Source organism: Oncorhynchus clarkii, chromosome 19 (assembly GCF_045791955.1).
Source record: "Oncorhynchus clarkii lewisi isolate Uvic-CL-2024 chromosome 19, UVic_Ocla_1.0, whole genome shotgun sequence".
Lineage (NCBI taxonomy): Eukaryota > Metazoa > Chordata > Actinopteri > Salmoniformes > Salmonidae > Oncorhynchus > Oncorhynchus clarkii.
Window position 1 is genome coordinate 9,929,100 of NC_092165.1, and position 11,346 is coordinate 9,940,445.

Below are 11,346 nucleotides of genomic sequence, written 5' to 3' on the forward strand. Positions count from 1 at the left end.
CTTAGCAGTTAGCATTGGGCCAGTAATCAAAAGGTAACTGGTTCGAATACGGTGGCCGACTAGGTGAAAAATCTGTCGACGTGCCCTTGAGCAAGGCACTTAACCATAATAGCTCCTGTAAGTCCCTCTGGATAAGATCGTCTGCTAAATGACTGAAACGTCAACAGCCTAACACCAGCATGACTCACCTGTACTGAGATGTCAAGAACACAAATGGTTGTAGATGGTTGAAGCAAGAAATTACTTGTGAATGAATGAATGAATAAATATAGCAAAACTGACCAAACTGCATTCAAAGTGACCATAACAAAACTCCAGAGGAATCTCTCCCTGACTGGAGGCATCATGTGTTAAGTGATTGCCGTACGCACCAGGATCTTGAATCTGTAGAGCAGTGAAGGTGCGTCGGCCAGGCAGCCATACTCCTTGTTGGTGGGGTTGTACTTGGGGACGTAACCGTCAGCTCCTGTACACAGGAACACCTTCTCTATACTGCAGGAGAAGGAGTCACCCAGGTTCTGGACTGGGTCCACCATCACACGGCCGTAGATAGAGGAGCCTGGAGAGGGGGATGGAGGGAGAGATTAGAGGGTGGTGTCAATTGCTCTGTGACACTTCAACAAGCACTGAAAGCTTCATTAAATGGTTATTAGACTGTTAAATATGATCTTTACATTCAAACTCAGAAAGCAGTTAGACAGAAAGCTGTGTGAGTTCTATAAGCAGCTAATAATGTACACTGAGTGGACAAAACATTAGGAACACCTTTCTAATATTGAGTTGCACCTCATTTTGCTCTCAGAACAAACTCAATTTGTTGGGTTATGGACTCTACAAGGTGTCCAAAGGGTTCCACAGGGAAGCTGGCCCATGTTCACTCCAATGCTTCACACAGTTGTGTCAAGTTGGCTGGATGTCCTTTTGGTGGTGGACCATTCTTGATGCACAAACTATTGAGCGTGAAAAATCCCAGCAGTGTTGCAGTTGTTGACACACAAACCGGTGCGCCTGGCACCTAATACCATCTCCCATTCAAAGGCACTTCAATCTTGTGTCTTGCCCATTCACCCTCTGAATGGCACACATCCACAATCCATGTATCAATTATCTCAATGCTTAAAAATCCTTCTTTAACCGGTCTCCTCTCCTTCATCTACACTGATTGAAGTGGATTTAACAAGTGACATCAACAAGGGATCATAGCTTTCACCTGATCAGTCTAAGTCAGTCTATGTCATTAAAGAGCATGTATGTTGACTAGTGGTGTATCTATCTATATGTTGACTAGTGGTGTATCTATCTATATGTTGACTAGTGGTGTATCTATCTATATGTTGACTAGTGGTTCCTAGAGTGTCCACTAGGGGTCAGTAGTAGTCCAGTACCCTCTGAGAAGGCTGTGTCGGTGCTCTCTCCGAAGCCCATGGATCCGTCTGACAGCCACAGCTCCCTCTTGGACAGCAGGAACATCTGGGTGTTCAGACTGAACTCAGCCGCCACCGGGTCACTCACCTGGGGTGGTCAGAGGGCAAAGGTCAAACACAGGAGAGTTGATAAGATTTATACGATTGGTTCAATGCATTTAATCAACAAGTATCTGCTACTACTTGTTTTTAGCCTCATACAACACCAAGACAAATCAGCATTGGTGAATGACAAAGTTTCCTCTTGATTCTAGCGTCTTGGGTATGCTAGTCTGCCAGAGACTGTGGGTATGCAGTGGTGGTGGTGACCTGCTGGAAGCGGATGTCCATGTGGAAGGTGAGGGGTTCTCGTGGGTGACACACAGGGGGAATGCTGAACTCCCCATTGGGAGAGGCACTGCAGGGGATCATCTTCACTGTGTACGTGCCAGAGTAGTCCCGCACCTACAGACAACAACATTACAACATCATTAAAACAACTTTAAAACACACCAATCATTTAAGGTAGTTACTGCTGGTCTTGTATCCATACTGTACGTGCTGCTAAAGCTAACCCTAGTCTTCTGTCATTACCATCTACCAGTTGGCTTCAGCACAAACACTAAGAATACAAAGTTAAAGGTAGACTCAGCGATATGACGTAGGTCCACAAAGTAAACAGCATAGTGGGTCCATTTCCTCAACAACTAAGAGCGCTGTGCTGTTTTGGTCCTGCACCTACCACGCTCTGACAGCGTGAAGCGAACCGGTGCACATACTCATATTGCTGAGTCTACCTCTAAGACAGACAATGATCAAGATGGCAGCTCACAGCGAAGTCAGAGACGAAGCTCCACTGCTGCATGGGCTGGTTGTAGGTGGGCTCAGTCCTGATCAGGGCCAGGGTGAAGGTCAGGCCAGAGAGGTCAGCACACATCACCATGGACGACAGAGTGGTTCCTGGAAACACACAGTCAATCCTCTCTTTAGTCTCACACGCACACTTCTGTTGAGCGTTTCTTTGCTTGATGTGTCTGACAAAGGGCATACATGAACACAACATCTTAAGACTGGCGTTGTACTGAACGCACCTCCTTGTAAGGTATACACATTTTACATTGTTGACGGTAGTTTTATTCTTACTGAAAAGGGTAAAGGGTAATGTCATGTTGACATTTGGCAGAACAACCCCTTAGACGGTTCCATTCTAATAGCGGTACAGGATCTGGGTAATAGTGCAACACAATAGGAGAGATAGCGCGTGCGTGTGCAATACCTGGGTGGGACATGACAAACTGTCCCCTGAAGCGGGCCTCAGTCTTGAAGTTGACCACCAGACGTCCCTCCTCGTTGATCCTCATGCTGGTGGGGTACATGGATCCTATAGGGACACAGTTACATCAAACCAGGGTTATTGTCCACCTCTGTCATTTACTGGTGAAATAATGCATAAGACATTATTTACATTTTAGTCATTTAGCAGACACTCTTATCCAGAGTGACTTACAGGAGCAATTAGGGGTAAGTGCCTTGCTCAAGGGCAGATCGACAGATTTTACACCTCGTCAGCTCGGAGATTCTAATCAAATGTGCCTGCAGACTATTAATTATACAGGTATTAACAGAGTAATACTGCAAGCCATCCACCTCACTGTAGTACTTAAAATAGCCAACAGTGGGCCGAATTGGCTGTACCTTGTAGTTCAGCCTCCGGCGGGCTGCCGATTCCGTCCTGCCACAAGATGGCGGTGTCGTACACAAAGGTGAGCTTGAGCTCTGACTGCAGGTCAAAGTGCTGCCATCCTCCCACGGCGACGGGGGAGTGGAAGACATAGGACACATAGAGAGGCACGCGCAGAGTCACATAGGACTGGACCAGGTTCAGCACCTAGAGGAAGAGATACATAGTCAGGGTCACCTTCAACTGTACCTGGATCAGCATATACCACAGTACAAAACAGAAGGATAGGAACACTTCAGAGCATTCAAGCATGAAAGGTAACATAGAGGGACTTTAACACCAAGGGAATTTAACACAGAGGGAATTTAACACAGAGGGAATTTCAAAATGTCTACTTTCAACTTGACAGATTACTGAAAAAACAACGAGAGCAGACTGAGTAATCGAGAGCTGCACACAGAGAACAGCCAGCGTGTCAGTTTGTGTGTGTTTGCATCAGTGCATATGTGTATATGTCTCTCTCTCTCCAGTACCTGTCCATCCGTCCCGATAGAACCTCCACAGGTGGTGAGCAGCTCGGACATGTCGTAGTAACTATTAAACTCCCACAGACAAGCCTCCAGATTCAGGTTCCTGTAGAATCTCAGGCTGTTGGTGGAGCGCATGTCGGCACTGTACTGGTAGGGAGATGTCTCGCCGATGATCTCAGGGTTCTTGGTGGCGTCGGTGATGAAGCCGTGGCCCGTCTGGATCTCGTTGAAGTCCAGTAGGTTAGAGCAGCGGTGGTTGCCCACGCGCGTGCCGTCCGGAGACAGGGTCAGCTCGAAGTTGGACAGGGGCCGCGTAGAGATGACCGGTAACATGCCTGAGGAGAAGAGGGGTGAGAGAGAGACGGTTTCAATACATCATCAATCCATTGCGTTATTAATAAATATTTTAATGACCTGGTAACTTTTTACCCTTGTCAACTGATCTTGAATCAGTTCTTTCTACCTCAGTCCAATTGTCATCGATCGTTAGCTAAACAATCAAACTGACTCTAGACCAGTAAGTAAGGACATGACAGAGCCTGTTACTCACCGTCCATGTGCGGCATGTTGACAGTGAGTTTGATGAGGTTTGGGAAGTCAGGGTCGTCAGGGCCGGTATAGCGGATCTTAGCAGAGAAGGGCTCAGCTCCCACCGTGCCAGAGATACGTGGTTGACACAGACCTACACAGACATATTATTGTCGGATAGACAATCATCCTTGAACTCTCCATCACAAGGCCTACGTAACTCTGTCCTAATAAGGACATATAACAGATGTCATGAAGGTTGATGTCACTGAACTCTGAAGTCACCCCCCCCCCCCCCCCCCCAGTCTTCACTCACCCTCCTCCCTGCTGACCACCATGATGGGACTGGACAGCTCCAGACCAGCATCCCCGTTCGTATTGAACGCCCGGGCAGCACACTGGACTCTCGACCCAGCCTGGAAGTAGATGGAGTCCAGGGTGATGGACTTAGTGTTGGTGAAGAAGGTGTTGGTGTCCACCTCTCTCAGGGGCGAGGTGACCCCGTCTGACCCGCTGGGGGCGCTGACCAGCCAGCGGTACTGGGTCAGGGTGTCGTTGATGCTCTCCGCCGTGCAGATGGAGCCCGTCTTGTCAAAGTCGTGGTATTTGGGGTTGCAGGCCTGCAGGTGAGGGAGGGGCCACAGATACGTGAGATTATGGCATATGTAATAGGATGATACACAGTCGTCTTGTAAACCGTGCTTTACGAGGCTATATGCAATGGTATATCGGTAATATGTATTTGAGAATACACGTGTACATTTGTTATGCCGGTGAAAGGGTCTCATGTTTAGGATTTAGTCAGAACTGGAGAAAGCATTTTGATTTTCCACTTAAACAACAGGTATTGAAACTATGAAACACAAAGACCTTCAGTTTGAAGCCTCGGCTTTCTGGACTGGATGAAAGTATTCCGACCTTGTCGCTAGCTTAGCTTTACATGTTTAAACACCTGGATATAAGGTCTGTGTGTGTCTGTGTGTCTAGGGGGTTGCATTCTGCGTGTGTGTGTGTCTAGGCCCAGTGGCCACCACTCACCGTCACACAGACGATGGGGTAGCCAGTAGAGGGGTGAGGGTTGTCCCTGGCGCGGGCCGTGTCATCGTACATTAGCAGGGACACCACAGTAGGCACAGCCGGGAAGGTGACGTCTGCCACGCTGTCCATCTCCTCAATGTACACAATTGCCTTACTCATCTGATGAACGGGAGAGAGAGATTCAAAACACCATTCCGTGGGTATAGTACACTTTATGGTGTTCTACATTGTAAACTTGGACGTTTGAGAAGGTGGAGTCCACCTTAGAACAGCATATTTGTAATACCAAAGGAGAAAAGTGAGTTAAAGTGAGCGTACACTTCTAGCATTATTTGTGTCAGGTTAGTGGTATGGTACAGTACATGTCTGGGATGCCACATAGCTGTGTTTGTAGGTCACACTGCTCTGTGGGTTGACTTGAGGGACATTCTCATAGCATGGACTCAACCAGGAAGTATTTTTATAATAGCTGGTGATTTGGGTGCCGGGGCTGCTGACAGTGGCAGCTGCTGCCTGGCTATTTGTGTGTTCAAGTGTGTATGTGCATGCCCTGAGACCTGCTGAGGGTATTTATATGGTGTGTGTGTGTCTCGGTGGGTGATCTAGGTGGGTGTCAGCAGCATACCACCCTGCATCTCACTGCTGGCTTGCCTCTGAAGCTAAGCAGTTAAGCAGGGTTAGTCCTGGATGGGAGACCAGATGCTGCTGGAAGTGGTGTTGGAGGGCCAGTAGGAGGCACTTTTTCCTCTGGTCTAAAATAAAGAAGATTCCAATGCCCCAGGGCAGTGATTGGGGACATTGCCCTGTGTAGGGTGCCATCTTTCGGATGGGACGTTAAACAGTGTCCTGACTCTCTGTGGTCACTAAAGATCCCATGGCACTTATTCTAAGAGTAGGGGTGTTAACCCTGGTGTCCTGGCTAAATTCCAAATCTGGCCCTCATACCATCATGGTCACCTAATCATCCCCAGCTTCCAATTGGCACATTCATCTCACCTGTAACTATTCCCCAGGTCGTTGCTGTAAATGAGAATGTGTTCTCAGTCAACTGACCTGGTAAAATAAGGGTTAAATAAATGCATAAAGTGTGTGTGTGTGTGTGCGTGTGTGCGTGTGTGCGTGTGTGCTTGTGTGCGTATGTGCGTGTGTGCGTGTGTGCGTCGTGCGAGGGTGCGTGTGTGCGTGCGTGCGTGCGTGTGATCCCATGCCCTCAGTCTTACCTGCATCTCTGCGACCATGTACTCATCAGGTTTCATGTGGACGACGAAGGCTTCTCTCATCTCTCTCTGGCCGTCATACAGGATCTGCACCTCCACAAAGTGTTCTGTCTCACCCTCCTTGAACTCCACATCTTGAGAGACACACACAAGGTTAAACAAGAGCTTAATAAGGATCTCTGTTAAAAATGTATCACATCGTTTTAGGTGTGAATGGGTTATACACGACAGTGCCCAACACAGTATGACAACAATGGCTGTATATTCTCCGGTAACAGAATAATGCTGAGAATTTAAAATGTATGTCAAACAAGAAAAATATCATTGCAAACTTAAACAAACCATACAACTCTCTGACAAAACTACTTTTAACAACTGACACTGAAAATTTTACATAACAACTCATTTACTTGAAGAACAGTGCAGATGCAAAGTTTGGTAACAGAATGACGGTATGTGCTGTTTCTTCAACTAAATGTGTTTTTGTAAAATGTTCAGTGGACATTGTTAAAAGTCGTCCTTGTGCATAGAGTCGTATGGTTTATTTAACTTTGCAATCATTGTTTTTTCTTTGACATCTATTTTAAAGTGTCAAATCTCATATGGTTCTGTTCTAACGCCCATATTAACATCCCACTTAGAATGAAGCAATATTTTGGACAATCTAAGAAGGATGCTAGAGTGGATAATGGAACATAGACTACAGTTCCTGTATGTGTACTCACCCTCCGACAGCAGGTTGTAGTCCTCTCCGGACGTTAGGGTTAGTTATGTCTGTGTTACATGGTTAAACTATATGATAACTTAATGGTAGGACTCACCCTCCGACAGCGGGTTGTAGTCCTCTCTGGACGTTAGGGTTAGTTATGTCTGTGTTACATGATTGAATTATATGATAACTTAATGGTAGGACTCACCCTCCGACAGCAGGTTGTAGTCCTCTCTGGACGTTAGGGTTAGTTATGTCTGTGTTACATGATTAAACTATATGATAACTCAATGGTAGGACTCACCCTCCGACAGCAGGTTGTAGTCCTCTCCGGATGTTAGGGTTAGTTATGTCTGTGTTACATGATTAAACTATATGATAACTTAATGGTAGGACTCACCCTCCGACAGCAGGTTGTAGTCCTCTCTGGACGTTAGGGTTAGTTATGTCTGTGTTACATTATTAAACTATATGATAACTTAATGGTAGGACTCACCCTCCGACAGCGGGTTGTAGTCCTCTCCGGAGGTGGCCGACCCATCCTTGGTGTGGACCCTGACCAGGGAGACCTTGGAGGTGTCTCCTAGCCTCAGGATAGGGATATTCACCACGGCTGTCTCCCCCTGGATCTGGGGCTCCCGTACACTGTACTTTATCTCACTGAAACGGATGACGGGCTCTGAGGAGAGAGAATCCGGTTAGACTCCTGATACAAAACAGAACAAACTACTGACTCTAACTCTCTAGAGACTGAATCAAATCATTCATAAAACAGAGTGTTTTGGCATTTAATTTGTAATACTTTGTTAGATAGATCAATACAATGTAGCCCGATGTTCGGTGTGGTAGATATCTCTCCGTGTTCCTTGGGTAAAGCTTACTGTCTTTCTCGTCAGTAATGGTGACCACCGCCTCGCTCTGTTCCCCTGTGGAGGCTCCGAAGGGTGACTTGCTCTTGGGCGTTCCCAGGACCAGACGGAACTCCTCGTCCTCCTCGTACAGGTTATCATCCACCAGGTTCACCACACACTCCTTCTCACTCTCCCCTGTGGGACAGACGGACAGGGGGAACACAACGTTAACACATAGAAATATGAGGATATGGGGGGTTGGCATATAAAAAGACATTGAGAGAGAGAAGGGGTAGAGCTAGGGAAGGAGGGAGAGAGATAGAGGGAGTGAGAGGGAGGGAGGAAGAGGGAGAGAGAGAGATAGGGAGTGAGAGGGAGGGAGGGAGGAAGAGGGAGAGAGAGAGTAAGAGAAGGGGTAGAGCTAGGGAAGGAGAGAGAGGGAGTGAGAGGGAGGGAGGGAGGAAGAGGGAGATAGAGAGATAGGGAGTGGGAGGGAGGGAGGAAGAGGGAGAGAGAGAGTAAGAGAAGGGGGAGAGAGAGAGAGGGGTGAAGAGGGAGGAAATGAGAAGGAGAGCGAAAGAGAGAGGAGAAGAGGGAGGAAGGGAGAGACAGAGAAAGGGAGGGAGATGGAGAGAGAGAGAAACAGAGAGAGAGAGAGACTGGGGTTACCTGGGAAGAAGGTGATGAGTGACCCGTCCGTGTTGGGCCTCTCATCATAATCCATCATGACCTGAGCAGAGCCCTGGCGGGTGTAGCAGCGCACCGTAGACCTGTGACTGATGTCTCCACTACGATACACTACGGCCTTCATCTCCCCGTCCGCCTCATCCACCTTATAGGCAGCATTCTTGAACTGAACCTTAGGCACTGGAATGATAAGTAGATTTGAATTAGGCCCTGAAGAGAACAGAATACTACTACTGCTCAATATTCTTTTCATGGCTTCTGCATAGGAAGTTAGTTTAATTTTTTGTTTAATTTCTCATTGCTCACCGACTAAATGTGCCTTAGACAATCATCTCAAAGCTACTTTTATATGGATAACAAAACACAAACAATTCATACAAAGAGAAAAGCTAAAACAGTGGTTATGTTAGCGCTAAAACAGTGGTTATGTTAGTGCTAAAACAGTGGTTAATGCTAAAACAGTGGTTATGTTAGAGCTAAAAAAGTGGTTATGCTAGTGCTAAAACAGTGGTTATGCTAGTGCTAAAACAGTGGTTATGTTAGAGCTAAAACAGTGGTTATGTTAGCGCTAAAACAGTGGTTATGTTAGCGCTAAAACAGTGGTTATGTTAGCGCTAAAACAGTGGTTATGTTAGCGCTAAAACAGTGGTTATGTTAGTGCTAAAACAGTGGTTATGTTAGTGCTAAAACAGTGGTTATGTTAGTGCTAAAACAGTGGTTATGTTAGTGCTAAAACAGTGGTTATGTTAGTTCTAAAACAGTGGTTATGTTAGAGCTAAAACAGTGGTTATGCTAGTGCTAAAACAGTGGTTATGTTAGCGCTAAAACAGTGGTTATGTTAGCGCTAAAACAGTGGTTATGTTAGCGCTAAAACAGTGGTTATGTGAGTGCTAAAACAGTGGTTATGTTAGCGCTAAAACAGTGGTTATGTTAGCGCTAAAACAGTGGTTATGTTAGAGCTAAAACAGTGGTTAATGCTAAAACAGTGGTTATGTTACAGCTAAAACAGTGGTTATGTTACAGCTAAAACAGTGGTTATGTTAGCGCTAAAACAGTGGTTATGTTAGTGCTAAAACAGTGGTTATGTTAGAGCTAAAACAGTGGTTAACACTAAAACAGTGGTTATGTTAGAGCTAAAACAGTGGTTAACACTAAAACAGTGGTTATGTTAGAGCTAAAACAGTGGTTATGTTAGCGCTAAAACAGTGGTTATGTTAGTGCTAAAACAGTGGTTATGTTAGTGCTAAAACAGTGGTTATATTAGAGCTAAAACAGTGGTTATGTTAGTGCTAAAACAGTGGCTATGTTAGAGCTAAAACAGTGCTTATGTTAACACTAAAACAATGTGTGAAAAAGTGTGTGTGTCTGTATAATTCATGGTCAGTGACAGTATCATTAACCGGGATGGTGGCCTTGCTGGGGGCAATATATCTACATGTGTGGGGATGTGTTACAGAGTGTGTATAACTCACGGTCAGTAACAGTATCATTAATAGTGATGATGGTCTTGCTGGGCTCTCCCAGCACAGCGTTCATGGGCATCCTCAGCACCAGGTCAAAGGTTTCCGGCCCCTCCAGCTCCGGCTGACCCAGGTCATCCAGGATGGTCACTCTGAATGTCTGCATGGTCACCCCGGGGGCAAAGTCCAGGTTACGGCTGATGCCCACGTAGTCCAGGCCGGCTGGCAGGGGGACACGGGGAACATAGAAATAGTACATTACACATGTATCTTTATGGAGAGAGAGCCAGTAAGGGCATTGGAATACTACTATAACAGAGAAAGAGATGACAACGGAATGTTTGAGAAATATTAGGAACGATTGGGAATTCTGTGTAATTACACTGATAGAGAGATTGTGAATAATGTGAAAACAGAGATTGAGGGGCTCCAGGGGAATTGTAAATACTTTGACACATACAGTGGCTTGCGAAAGAATTTACCCCCCTTGCCATTTTTCCTATTTTGTTGCCTTACAACCTAGAATTAAAATAGATTTTTTTGGGGGGGTTGTATCATTTGATTTACACAACATGCCTACCACTTTGAAGATACAAAATATGTTTTATTATGAAACAAACAAGAAATAAGACAAAAAAACTGAAAACTTGAGTGTGCATAACTATTCACCCCCCCAAAGTTAATACTTTGTAGAGCCACCTTTTGCAGCAATTACAGCTGCAAGTCTCTTGGGGTATGTCTCGATAAGCTTGGCACATCTAGCCACTGGGATTTTGCCCATTCTTCAAGGCAAAACTGCTCCAGCTCCTTCAAGTTACATGGGTTCCGCAATCTTTAAGTCATACCACAGATTCTCAATTGGATTGAGGTCTGGGCTTTGACTAGGCCATTCTAAGACATTTCAATGTTTCCCCTTAAACCACTCAAGTGTTGCTTTAGCAGTATGCTTATGGTCATCGTCCTGCTGGAAGGTGAACCTCCGTCCCAGTCTCAAATCTCTGGAAGACTGAAACAGGTTTCCCTCAAGAATTTCCCTGTATTTAGCGCCATCCATCATTCCTTCAATTTTGACCAGTTTCCCAGTCCCTGTCGATGAAAAACATTCCCAAAGCATGATGCTGCCACCACCATGCTTCACTGTGGGGATGGTGTTCTCTGGGTTATGAGAGGTGTTGGGTTTGCGCTAGACATAGCGTTTTCCTTGATGGCCAAAACGTGAAATTTTATTCTCATCTGACCAGA

At 45.8% G+C, this 11,346-nt stretch overlaps 1 protein-coding gene across 1 annotated transcript in view; it reads right to left on the bottom strand.

Annotated features, from left to right (window-relative positions):
- The window catches only part of LOC139374704 (FRAS1-related extracellular matrix protein 2-like), a 52,324-nt gene that overhangs the window by 2,538 nt on the left and 38,440 nt on the right, over positions 1-11,346 (bottom strand). The window contains exons 8-22 of the mRNA XM_071115802.1: positions 10,117-10,326; positions 8,627-8,824; positions 7,988-8,152; positions 7,603-7,785; positions 6,401-6,531; positions 5,181-5,339; positions 4,459-4,762; positions 4,165-4,296; positions 3,618-3,949; positions 3,099-3,291; positions 2,680-2,784; positions 2,236-2,363; positions 1,734-1,868; positions 1,386-1,512; positions 372-559 (exon numbers count right to left, since the gene is read on the bottom strand). Coding sequence (XP_070971903.1) covers positions 372-559; positions 1,386-1,512; positions 1,734-1,868; positions 2,236-2,363; positions 2,680-2,784; positions 3,099-3,291; positions 3,618-3,949; positions 4,165-4,296; positions 4,459-4,762; positions 5,181-5,339; positions 6,401-6,531; positions 7,603-7,785; positions 7,988-8,152; positions 8,627-8,824; positions 10,117-10,326 — 2,690 coding nt within the window. The remainder of the gene's footprint in view (positions 1-371; positions 560-1,385; positions 1,513-1,733; positions 1,869-2,235; positions 2,364-2,679; positions 2,785-3,098; positions 3,292-3,617; positions 3,950-4,164; positions 4,297-4,458; positions 4,763-5,180; positions 5,340-6,400; positions 6,532-7,602; positions 7,786-7,987; positions 8,153-8,626; positions 8,825-10,116; positions 10,327-11,346) is intronic.